Here is a 13,267-nt window from a genome sequence, read left to right as displayed (position 1 = left end):
TTCGGAGACCATCAGTTAGTTACTGTTTAAACAACATTTTTATGTTCCTATAGTTTGAGGTGACTCAAATGAATGAGAGGCATATCAAATCTTTTATTCACTGTCTCATGTGGCACACCTATTATAAATGTGTTTCACAAACATATTTGAATAAAAACTAATTCTTGATTCCATGACGTGACTAAACTGGGCAAATAAGAAACACCTCATTTCATACAATTTCTCCTCTATGTACTCTTAAAAGTACCCTTAATATTTGTGTTAATGACTGATTACTTGTTGTCATCTCAACTTGTTTCATAATATAAATCTGAGACCTATTGAAAGGGACCAGGATGAGTGGGGGAGTACACAACGTACATAGAAAAGTTACAGCCATAGAAGTCCTTGCATTTGTTGAATATATTCTTCAGTTTTCGATTTCCCGCTGCTCAGTTCAGATGCCTCCGCGTTGGCCTGCTGATAACGGTGGAGAATGTCCCTGGCAATTCTCATGCTGGCTGCCTGTCCACCAGCTAGGTTGACTGCATGAGGTCCAACCTGTGTGTGAGAAGGACATGTTAGAAGACACTGTGTGTAAAGTACCAGTACACAGGATTTTGCACACTGACACACTACCTGAAGGGCGGTGTACTGTCCCATCAGATAGAGGGGGCAGCCTTGTGTCCACTGTAAGCTTTCTGTTATGCACGGCCAACCATCTATCACCTTTATGGGGACAAACGGGACACATTTTATGAGTCTTCTGAATAAACATAAAGATGGACTCCACGAGTGTGAACAAAAGGTGAAGCAGAAGAAGGTGATTACCGTCTAGTCATAAATCCCGCCCTTCTATGTCAGTGGGGGACTATTGGACTAATAATTTGAATTGCATATCAAATAAATGTTCCCCAAATCTGGTATCTCTACGTTTAGGCAGTTTGAGTCCCATTGATCATGTTCTCATTTCTCTGATATTTGATGCTATAAAAAGGTAATGATTGACAGTGAAGAAGTGGCCTTTGTTAGAAAGGGTTGAGTTATGTTTGATGCACCAACACAAAAAGATAAATGCTGTTTTATAGGCTGCCACCCATCTCACATAGCACCCAACCCCTTTGGGCCTGCCCATTGGTGGTGAGTCCATTGGAGGGGGCATCCATTTTGCCTCTTCGGGCTGTGCATGGCCAGGGCCCATGGGTGCTTGCCTGGCCAGCAAGTGCTCACCGCGGAGCTCTGCCCCCGGCCTGGCTCCAGAGGGGGGCCCCAGTAACCCGCATCCAGGTGAGCGAAAACTTGGACCCAAGTTGTATTTCTTCATTTGGTTCTTTTGCGTTAGTCTTTGTCTGGTCTCTTCCCTTGGACATGTTTGTCTTGGGGTGACCCTACCAGGGACATAACGCCCCCCCCCCCCCCCCTCCCCATGTAAACGTAGCTCCAAGGATAATTGGGACACTCAAACTCCTCCACCACAATAAGGTGGAGAGTTTGAAATGTATTAATATGGTAAACAGAAATATTAATCACGATGTTTGATCTGAAGAGAGTTTGACAAATAATGGTTGAGGCCGCTGAGGTGCGACTTGTGTCAGACTGAGGACTTTGAAAGAATTTCATTTTTCATGCCTAAAAGAACTCATTTCATCAGAAAAAAAGCCTCTCTCCACAAAGGAATAGGAAGCATCTGTGGACTTGGATTCTCCCCTGTGGGTAAACAGTGGCCTTGGTCATCAGCAAAGGACTTCTGCTTTTTTTCACCCCTGACTTCCAGAAATTAGGCTTTTGGAGTATTCTTACTCAACTCTTCTTTCCACATCCGGGAACTCTGGCACCAGCGAAAGACTGTTGGATCTGTACTGTTTAGTGTTGATCCCACTGCAACACCCGCCAATGTAATAATGTCTATAAACGTAATAAACCACAACCGCAATTAAAACCTGCAGCTTTTAATGTTAAATTTAGTATGTTTGTGGGGAAGTGAAAATCTTCTATTTTAAATATTTTTAATAACTTCCCAGCAATGTAACAATGCAATGAATAATGATTGTTTTTGTTGTTTGTCTGTTTGCCTATACACCTACTAATACTGACCGTGGGTGCAAAATCCAGCGGCTGACTCTCCGCTCACCCATCACACAACACACACTCCTCACGTGCAGTAAGCGGCTTGTCATTCCTTTTCAGTTCACACATTTTTTTTGTTTATTTCTTTGCATAAGCAAAATGCTTGTTGTTAATGAGGATCATCTCTTTCTCTCTCACCACTGTCTGACTGTCTGTGGTGCTGAACCAAAAATATGTGTCTCTCATATTGTTCCTACGTTTGATTTTCAAACCTTTGGGATGCCATATATTTGCGTAGCTATTTTTTTATTATTATTATTTTTAATGAGGGGGAAAGATTTGAACAAGATAGACAAGTTTTGCCTAATTTAAATTTTTGTGTTAAAAACTACAACAGTCACATTATTATTCAAAGAGAGGTATTTTATAGGCTATAGACTATACCTTGAAACATGTCTAGAAAGAGTCTAATGATTGGATTTTGTTAGGCTATTTACTTAGACATGATAACTTCGTTGTGATAAGATAATGTCCACAGTTATGATTTAGCCACCTGTAACACACTAAAGACATTATTTTGATGCAACAGACGTAGGCTATCTGCAAACAAACACACAAACAAATAAATAGCCTACACTCATAATGTTGTAACGAGTTCATCTGTAACGACTTGGACCGGACTTCCTCTGGACTACAGTGGTCACCTTGACAACGGGACAACCCAGCAACCGTGGCAGTGACCGTGAAAGCAAAATCTGGATTGATTTAACCCTATACAAACATTATAAAACAACAGTGTCATCCTAGCAAGTTAAGAAGCTAACAAGCAGGGGTAAATGTCAAAACACACAACCGAAGAAACGGAAATATCTAAACAGACGGATGCTTGTGTAAATATATTAAACTCACCTGTAAACACACAAATATATAAACACAGTAGCCTACTAGTAAAGTTGTAACAAGTATCCTATTAAATTGTGGCGATTTTGACCGGACTTCCTCTGGACTACAGTGGTTGCCGTGATAACGGGACAAACCAGCTACAAACACAGCTTCAATATATAGGCCCAAGTTAACATTCAGAGGATAAGCTGTAGAAATTAGTTTAGCAATGTTAGCTTGGAGGGTTTTCCCCCCAAATACCTGTTTATTGACAGGGCTGAATAGAAAGTATTGAGAGGAGGCAGAATGTGATTGACATTGATTGATAGCTTGATAAAAAAAATTTCCCGTGACATTTTATTGCAAACTCCAGTCAGCAATAAAAATATGAAGAAATCTGGATTCATTGCTCATTTGTAAATAAAACCCATATCTTTATAAATGGGCAGGAATTTAACGGCTTATTAATTCAATTCAATTTACCGCAGGCAGCGGTGAGAGAGAGAGAGGGAGAGAGAGAGATGATCTTCATTGACAGGAAGCATTTTGCTTATGCCATAAAAAAAAATCTGGTTAAAACTGTTCCATGTGTGACACGTAGAGCTGGCTCAGGTGAGCCCCTGTGTGGTTTCTCCCTCTCTCTCTCTGTTTCCCTCCTCCCTCTCCTGCTCTTAGGAGGAAGATCCAGGAGGATGCTGGCTGCTTCCTGTTCTGCCCTCCTACATGACATCTCAGAGAGGAGTTGATTGGAGCCTGGTTGCCCCTCCACCTGGCTGGTTAAAGGGAGGCCTCTTTATAAGCCACTCCCCTGCTTTGTTCTGGCTCTCTCTCTGGCGGCCTGCTGAGCAACAGACTCTGAGAAACCACTTTGTAAGGTCAACTTATTTGGAAGTGGGAGGTGGTAGGTTTAGGTTAGATTGGGGTACCCCACACACCTTACATCACGTAGTCTTCTTTTGTATACCACACTAGTTTATGGGTTGGTGCCATCCTTGTACGTTTTTGACAACCTTTATTAGTTAGACAGGCAGGCCTTTTGTTACTTGAGTTTCTTGTTTCAGGAAGATTTCAGTTAGGCCTTGTTTTGTAATCTTAAATTAATTTGTTTGGCACAGTCCCCTCACGGCCTACCTTCCCTCCCACTTTGTACACAACTTTTGTTCTTTTGATCACCCCTATTTTTGTGAAATAAATAATTCTTGCACTTATAATTTTCCACTTGGCTGTTTGTGTTATTCCTTGTGTTGCCACAAGGAACGTAACAAAAACAAAACAATTTTATGAACTGAAAAGGAATGACAAGTCACTTGCTGCACGTCAGAGGTTTGTGTTATGTTGTGTGACCGTGGAGCGGAGAGTCAGCAGCTGGATTTTGCACTCAGTATTAGTAGGTGTATAGGCAAACAAACAAACAACCATTATTCATTGCATTATTACATTGCTGGGAAGTTATTACAATATCAAAAGTTGAAGACTTTCACTTTCTCACAAAGGTAATAAATCTCTGCAAATGTCATAGTTTTTATGTTTGTGGGAAATCGCGTGTTATGTGTGTAGTAAGCAGTGGCTTTATACATTTGTGGAAATTGTATTACATTTGTGGGATTATTACATTAAAAGGTGTAGGTTTTTATATTTCGTTTGTGGTTTATTATGTTTGTGGACATTATTACACTGGCGGGCGTTACAGCCCTCTCTCCTGGGCAGGATGAGGGGAAAAGGATGACGTGTTTGGCTTGTTTTTGTATACTTAGTGTTTTCACTTCTGCGTTCTAGCAGCTGAGAGTGGCTGGGATGAGTTATCCCCACAGGGTGTTTTTCCCCAGGGTTTACCTGAAAATATTAAAGTTGAATTTGCAGCCCTAAATGAAACGTCCTCATTCGAGGCCTTAATCAATGAAGCCATCCGTTATCTAGACAATTGTCTTAGGGAGAGACGTCGGGAAAAAGCAGCCAGACAGGGACCTGCTCACATCACCTCCTCTCCCGTTGTGTTGGCCTAACCCTTTCTGATTTCGCCTCCCACCCTAGACTCATTTGACCCTCTACTTCTCTTGTCTGTGCTGGATTCTTCTTTTTGGAAAAAAATAAAAGAAAAAGGATGAAACCCTTCCCCCCTGTACTGCTTACAGGGAACTCCATGAAATAACATTTAAGAACAAATCACCTTTTACGCTCTGCGACTCACTTTTGGACGTCTACATCAAGTTTCCATTTTAAGTATTCAGTAAGGGTAAAGGAGGATGATGAATGGAGGACTGCATTCGACTGACCCCTCAGAAACCAGTGCTTCTGCAGCATTCCAGGGCCTCAACAATGACATTCTCAGAGACGTGATGAACAGTTTGTGCTTGGGTATCTTGATGATATTCTGACATTTTTCCTTAACCCTGAGGAACACATTAGCTTGTCCTGCTTGTGCTACAAATACCATAACCGTTCCATAATCATATTTGATTTTCTCATTCTGTATTTCTCAGATTACATTTTCAAAAAAAGCGCTCACGGGTTTAATTTTGAAAATATCATACCATGAGCTCACTATCTCTTATTTTGTTGATTTTATCACTGAAATCAGCTTTCTTTTGTTCTGCCATCCAGATGTCATACATGCTGTAACTGTGTAACACTGTTTCCTGTACGTACCTGAATAGGGAACTCCTTTATCACCTCAGAAAGCAATGGGTCCTGTTTGACATCAAGTTTACAGCCAGTGGCGAGCCAAATCATATCTCCAGTCCACTTCTCTCCGGTGCTGAGGGAGAGACACCAGGCCTGCTTCCTGTAGCACCAGCTGGCTTCACTCACCTGCTCAGATGGATGACATAAAGGTAAACACAGTGGGATAACTGCACATTTTTTCATCTAATTTCATAAACGTGCCATCTCAATTAAAAAAAAAACATGAACAGACTTCAATCAATGTGACTTTATTTTCATATCATTTCATCTGGTTTTACCAGGAACTGATATCACGAGGCAGGATTAAGAGGTTAGCGAGGAAACAGGTTCAACCTGGGGTTTCAATACTGTGACAGTGTTTCATTTCTCATCTGGTGAAGTGAGGACCTGAACTCCTCGGGAGGTTTGAAACCATATAAACAGACTGCCTGATCAAGCAATCCTTATCAGAAGTTATATCACCAGTCCTGGAAAATTTCTTCAACCTCCGACCAGCAACCTAAAAGTTATTGTGTCATTTCTCCTTGTGATTATGGTTGTGTAAAATCTATTACACATTCAGTCAATACAAGTTTGTCAAAAGTTTCCATAAATGCAAATAGTATGAAAAGAAGAAGTGATGACATGATCTAACCAAATGAACAAAGGTCAGTTTCAGGATGTAACTGTTGTGTTTGTCATGTGTTTTTCTGGATAATACTCAACATCATCTTACTCACATTTAGGATATCTTGAAAAATCTATTTTGGATTAATATTGTATTTAAATGAGTCATAACAAACAAATGGATGTAATTGTCAACAAGACTGGCTGAGTGGCACAAAACACAACAAAACAAGGAGAGTCAAATGGCTCATGATTTCAGGTTTGGTTACCTTCAATCCATGTATCCAACTTTATTCAAATACAAGTAAAAAGGATTTCTTTTTAAATAACTAAAAACACAGTCCCTTACTGCCCTGCTTCTGTTGCTATTGTATTAACTGAATCTGTATATATATATATATATATGTGTGTGTGTGTGTGTTTTTCTCAACTAATCAGCTCAGTTGGCCACTACTGATTCTGTCTTACTCCCTTTCACCTCACCTTAACTCACCTCTCCCATTTCACCTGTCTTTACCTGGGCTCCTCAAGGATCGTCATCTGATCTTATGTCATCTCACCTTGCCTTGTATTACCTCACTCTCAAACACAGGTCCATTACCTGACAGTGTGTCTTAACATCCACTTGTCCTTTCTCTATGAATGGTTGTAGGTGGATATAGGCCTCTGGGGTGACGGCTCCACCTTTTCTCGCCTGGCGAATCATAGCCAGTCGTTTGTGAAGACTCCTCTCATTATAGAACTGTCTCAGGTAGGCTTGACCGTCCATCTTGATGCCGTGCTCCACGTGAGAATAACGTCCCACGAGGCTCTCCACGTCACCCACGTCAAACTGTTTTAACTGGAGAGAAAGAATAAGTCGTAATCTGCAGTAGTGCTTTATTGTTTCTCAACACAGAGTTTCAAGTTGTCACCTCACCTGGAGGTGCTTCCTCATGACCCATGTCACATGACTGGCCCCTTGCTGCAGAGCTATTGAGACTATGTGAGCACTGGTCAGACCTCCACCAACCACCATTACTCTCTGTCCTGTCTCACACACCACACAAGATCCTGTTAGAGACACAAACAAACAGAAAGAGACTTGTGAAGGAAAGCCTTGCAATGAGGAGCACTGGACACGACAGAACAAGTAATATAACACCTCCACTGGACGTTCTTTGTAATGTGACAGTAAGACCAAATATTTCCCGTATCATGAGATGTTACAGAGGGTGAGCCACTTACCTTGTGTGGGAAAACTTTCTCTCTGCTGAGCAGTTGTCAGATGGTGCATGAGGTGCACAGTGTGTTGCAAGCGTTCCTCTGGGTAGCTCTCGCCAATACTCGTTACCCACAGTGGGATGTTTGCCATCTGAGCCCTAGTTGGACCTGTTGCCATAACAACCTGGTGGGCATTTAGGATGGTACCATCCTGAAGTTGGACTTCAAAATGTTTCACTCGCCTCCTTGTCCCATCTCCATTTTCATCGGTCACTGTCTTAGCTTCATACTGCTTGATCTGGTTCTCCTCGCTCCCTCCAGTCACTGGCACGATCTGAGTCACTGTCCCCTTCACAAGCAAGCTGTTTAAACTGTATCTCTCCACCTGTACATTCATATTTATCAGCTCAAACAAGGCGGTATTGTAGCAGTGCTCTCATGCAGTATGACTTGACAGCGTTAGACTTTGGTGTCATGTATAAACTGAGACAGCGAGCATCACAGTACCCTTTACTATCCAGCAGAGCATCAAACCTTTTTCAGACATGTAAAATAAAGAAAATACAGGAGTGTTTCTTGTGACTGGTAAAATGCTGGTAAGAACGGATGGAAAAAAAATGATAAAAATGAAACGGAAGGATTATGACAAAAAAAATTGAAATAAAAGGTACTCAGTGTAGGCTTGAGAAGTAAAAGGCTGACTGTCTGGACCTTCTTTTTTTTAAAAGCCATAATTCTTCCATTTTATTTCAAATTTTCACATACCTTTATGTTTCTACGTATCTACTCTGGGACTACATTGGTGAGTAATGTTAGGTTACAAAATGATTTAATAAACTTTGTTGGGGTTGTTTTTTGCAAATATTCACTCATTTTGAATTTGATTCCTGCAACATGTTCCAAAAAAGCTGGGACAGGGGCAACAACAGTCTGGGAAAGTTGGGGATTGCTCAAAAAACACCTGTTTGGAACATTCCACAGGTGAACAGGTTAATTGGAAACAGGTGAGTGCCATGACTGGGTATACAAGGAACATCCCTGAAAGGTTCAGTCATTTACAAGCAAGGATGGGCTGAGGTTCACCACTTTGTGAACAACTGCGAGAGCAAATAGTCCAACAGCTTAAGAACAATGTTTCTCAATGTACAATTACAAGGAGTTCAAGGATTTCATCATCTATTTCCATAATATCATGGAAAGATTCAGGGAATCTGGGGAAATCTTGGCATGCAAGCGGCGAGGCTGAAAACCAACACTGAATGCCCGTGACCTTCAATCGCCCTGGCAGCACTGCATTAAAAACCGACAACATTGTGTAAAGGATATTACCACATGGGGTAAGGAACACTTCAGAATAGCATTGCCAGTCAACACAGTTTGTCGCTACATCTGCAAGCGCAAGTTAAAACTCTACCATGCAAAGCGAAAGCCGTGTATCTACAACACCCAGAAACGCCGCTGGCTTCTCTGGGCTCGAGCTCATCTGAGATGGACTGATGGACTAGTGCTCATTTCATGGGTAACTTGCATATCTGTGAAGGCGCCATTCATACTGAAAGGTGCATACAAGTTTTGGTGCAACATATGCTGCCATCCAAGCAACGTCTTTTTCAGGGATGTCCCTGCTTATTTCAGCAACACAATGCCAAGCCACATTCTGCACGATACAACAGTGTGGCTTCGTAGTAAAAGAGTGCAGGTGCGAGACTGTCCTGCCTGCAGTCTCCCACTGAAAATGAGTGGCGCATTATGAAGCCCACAATACGACAACGGACACCCCGGACTGTTGAGCAACTGAAGTTGTACATCAAGCAAGAATGGGAAAGAATTCCACCTACAAAGCTTCAACAATGACTTTCCTCATTTCCCAAACGCTTAACGAGTGGTGTTAAAAGGGAGGGTGATGTAACCCAGTGGTAAACATGGCCCATCCCAGCTTTTTTGGAACGTGTTGCAGGCATCAAATTTAAAATGAGTGAATATTTGCAACAAAAAAAAAAAAAACAACAAAAATTATTAAATCATTTTGTAACCTAACATTACTCACTAATGTAGTCCCAGAGTAGAAAATAAAAAAGGTCACCAGATCGAACATTAAATATCTTGTCTCTACAGTGCAGTCAATTGGATATAGGTTGAAAAGATTTGCAAATTATTGTATTCTGTTTTTATTGACATTTTACACAACATCCCAACTTCATTAGAATTGGGCGCACACACACACACACACACACACACACACACACACACACACACATATATATGTGTGTAATCTTTTATGTCAAAATCAAGAAATGTTTGAAAAAAAGCCTGAAATTATTTGGTTATGTTAACTGTTGCATTCTTCAAATGTGTCTGAACACTACAGAATTTCAACAAAGGTTTGCGGGATGCAAGTTTTCATACTTGTTGGAGCTTCTTTTATTCAGTAATACTGTGAAGACAAACAAGTTAGTGACACTGGACAGACATATCGTCACAAATACTTCAACAAGACGCAACTGTTAAAATGTTATTAACGACCTCTAAATTCTCTGTCACATCCGCCATGCTGAAGACACGTTCATGTTCTATCCAACCTGATCTTTAAAGAAATCCACGCTGAGTTTGGTTCCTGGCAGACTGAAGGACAAACTCTTCTTGAGTGTTGTAGGGATGTGCAGACGTTTCCTCTCCTTCTTTCCAAGCCGCATGTCATTGAAAAACGCATTGTCATCCAGAATATAAACCTGGTCGGGAAGGCTGTGGAGCTCAGCGGTACGATTGTGCCTTGTAAGAAACTCCTGCAGAGCTTTCTGCCACAGAACACACACACACACACACACACACACACACACACACACACACACACACACACACACACACACACACACACACACACACCTATGCATGATTAGGTTCACACTGAAAATCAACTTGCTTGTTTTGGAAGCAAAGTTGTGTTTGTACCTTGTTGAGAGGGTCTGTGTGTACCAGTGTGTGAGAGCGCAGGTGAGGGATGTTTAGAGCTGTGAACTGGCTCTCCCATAAAGCGGTCCACTCTCCGTAGCAATCGACCGCTCTGACTCTGAGCGGCGGGGAAATGAAGCTCTCGGATATGGTTGACCTGGGCAGCTGGTCATCCAGTGTCACATCTGAAGAGACTAATCACAAACCACGTACACATGAACTGCAAGAAAGGTAATCATACACCATACCTGTGGAGCATTTTCAATCTTATATTTCTATTTATTGTGAACTGTTATATGAAAACATTCATATATATATATATATATATATATACACACACACACACACACACACATATATATACACACACACACACACACATATATATATATATATATATATATATATATATATATATATAATTGTTACTTTTATATGCGATGTCATGGTTTTGGAATTTGTTATATTCATGTGCCACATCATGTTTAAATAAGCTTAACTTCTCAAGCTGTACGTACAAAGAAGCTTCAGTATTAATGTACAAAGTGTCTATGCTTTTTATCCCAAGCAGGCGTTATCAACAGTCAAGGACAGTTCACATGAGGGTGCACCAGTCGCAAAGAAAAACAACCATTCTGCAGAGTGTGCAGAGTGGACGTGACTCGTAACTGTTGTGCACTAAACACAAATGAATAACTAAATGGCTTCACCAACCACTAACCATGAGTGAAAAAAGAAATATATATATATATGTATATATATATATATTTGTCCAGTCTGCTCCCCCGCGACCCTTACTAGTAAGGAATAAGCGGAAGATGACGATGGATGGATATATATATATATATATATATATATATATATATATATATATATATATATATGTGTGTGTGTGTGTGTGTGTGTGTCAGTGTGTGTGTATATATATATATATATATGTGTGTGTGTATATATATGTATATGTATATATTATATATATATATGTATATATTATATAATATATATATACACACATATATATATATGCGTGTGTGTTGATTATAATAATGACTGAGTTAGTAAAGACAACCATACTGTACCATTTGCTACCTTCCTCTTCTTCTTGCTGAATGCCTTTTTGCTTCTGGATGCTTCTGAGTTCGGCTGGAGTCTTGGAGGGCTCCAAGTGGACGAGGAGCCCTGGTCAGGATCTAAGTTTGGGTCAGGGTTGTGCTGGGATAGCAGGCTGGCCAGGGTCAAGGCGTGGGGCCCAGCTCCTATTATTATTACGTCAAGCATCACCACCATCTGACAATGAAGGACGGTGTTACACCGTATAATGTGAAGGAACGTCCAACCATTGTTACTGTTAGTAACATGCCACTCTCATACAGGCAGGAGTTTAAACATATTTACAGAAAATAACCCAAATATCAGTAAAATATTCGTGGACAAGAGAGATCATTTTGTGGTATTCAATATGAGTAAGGAGCACAAGGAGGAGAGAACTTTATTCCTCTATCCTGTGTGTCTGTCCCGTACAAGTTAACACGATATCTCAGGAACATTTTGAGGGAACATCTTCAAGTTTGGTTCAAACACCACCTGGCAGTAATTCCAGATGATCACAGGTTTAATAATAGTAACAATAATAACTTTTTATTAATAATGTATAGCACTTTTAGGAAAAAAAAACATGTACAATGTGCTTTAAGTTAAAAAAAAACATGAAAAGACAGATTGAGAAAGATTACGCATAAATACTACACAGCAGTAAAATACAATCAAAAATGAAAATATTTTTTTGTAAAACTAAGTGCAATCTGGGCAAAGTCCATTCTGAAGGTAGTTGTTTTCAAGTGAGATTTAAAAGAGGAAACACAACTATACTGCCTGATCTGCTGAGGTAGCTGGTTCCAAAAAGTTGAGGGAGCGTGACTCAAGAAGCTCTGCCTCCTCTGGTTTCCAGCCATGATATAAGACTTACTAACAATCCTCTGCTTTAGGACCGCAGGCTGCATTCAGGCTCACATGTATGTAGGTCTACAATATCATCAGGGGCTGACCCCAAACCAGATCAGAAATAATAAGCTGATAAAAGTCAAAGCACAAAGACACCAGTGAACAGTGTCGCACTGGGTTATGATTTCACTCACACCAGGATTGAAGCTACACGACAATACACAACAACACAGCACAGACACATGTCAGGCAGATGGATGTTGACTGCACCACTGTACCTGGTTTTGATTGGACTGTCGTTGTCTGCCAAGTTCTGGTCCGTGTTGAGGTGTTTTGGCGGTGTGTTGTGGTGTGAGAAGGTGGATCTGAAACTTTGGAACAGTGGCATGTGCCTGATGTAACTCAATCCACCTCAGTGTCTACAGATTTAGCCAGACTTCACTGGCCCATAGCAGGAACGCTGGAAATAGCTACTCTGTGTGTGTGTGTGCACGCGCACGTGTGTGTGTGTGTGTGTGTGTGTGTGTGTGCCTGCTTTTCGATCGTTGTGAAGACAGTTCTACATTGTGTGGACATGTTGGCCTCACAATGGAAAGGTAACATGGTTTTAGAGTAAAGTTAGAACTAGGTTTGATTTTCTGCCATTAAGTTATGATGGTTAAAGCTACAATGAATAGAATTATGTCAGTGAATGCCTTAAAAACTGTCGAAAGACAAGTATGTGTGTGTGTGCGCATATAGATTTCATAACACAGCTTCTACTAGTGTCAAAACAGCTGACACTTCAGCAACAATGTGCACACAAACAACTGAAACACTGAAATCTTTTGTTTCCTTTGTTGAATCATAAAAACACAAAAGAATGCAGTGTTTTAAATGTGTGTGGTTCTTCCTCCACCTATTCAACACCGCTCCACCATGTTTAATGAGCAACAGAGAAACACATGGCATGGAAGAA

General features: G+C 40.8%; 1 protein-coding gene across 1 annotated transcript; it reads right to left on the bottom strand.

The window, feature by feature from the left end:
• Positions 1 to 309: 309 nt before the first annotated feature.
• On the bottom strand, positions 310 to 12,715 carry LOC147269148 (uncharacterized). Its single transcript, XM_086194103.1, has 10 exons — positions 12,588 to 12,715; positions 11,448 to 11,655; positions 10,369 to 10,562; positions 9,999 to 10,214; positions 7,444 to 7,804; positions 7,136 to 7,269; positions 6,818 to 7,057; positions 5,575 to 5,736; positions 619 to 708; positions 310 to 540 (listed from the first exon to the last, which is right to left on the bottom strand). Exons 2-10 carry the CDS (start codon positions 11,653 to 11,655, stop codon positions 370 to 372), a joined length of 1,776 nt encoding a protein of 591 aa, XP_086050229.1. The 5' UTR covers positions 12,588 to 12,715; the 3' UTR covers positions 310 to 369.
• Between the last annotated feature and the right edge of the window lie 552 nt (positions 12,716 to 13,267).

This window comes from Aulostomus chinensis, chromosome 2 (assembly GCF_037954235.1).
Source record: "Aulostomus chinensis isolate RoL2024-O1b breed Wild chromosome 2, RoL_Achi_v1.0, whole genome shotgun sequence".
Taxonomy (NCBI): domain Eukaryota; kingdom Metazoa; phylum Chordata; class Actinopteri; order Syngnathiformes; family Aulostomidae; genus Aulostomus; species Aulostomus chinensis.
The sequence above is the reverse complement of the archived record's forward strand: the minus strand, read 5'-3'. Positions and strand labels throughout refer to the sequence as shown.

Coding starts and splice junctions, on each gene's coding strand:
- LOC147269148 (XM_086194103.1), bottom strand. CDS start 11,655: ATGGTGGTGATGCTTGACGTAATAATAATAGGAGCTGGGCCCCACGCC. Junction 7,270..7,443: donor AGAAAGTTTTCCCACACAAG/GTAAGTGGCTCA, acceptor TGTCTCTAACAG/GATCTTGTGTGGTGTGTGAG. Junction 7,058..7,135: donor TCATGAGGAAGCACCTCCAG/GTGAGGTGACAA, acceptor CTTTCTCTCCAG/TTAAAACAGTTTGACGTGGG.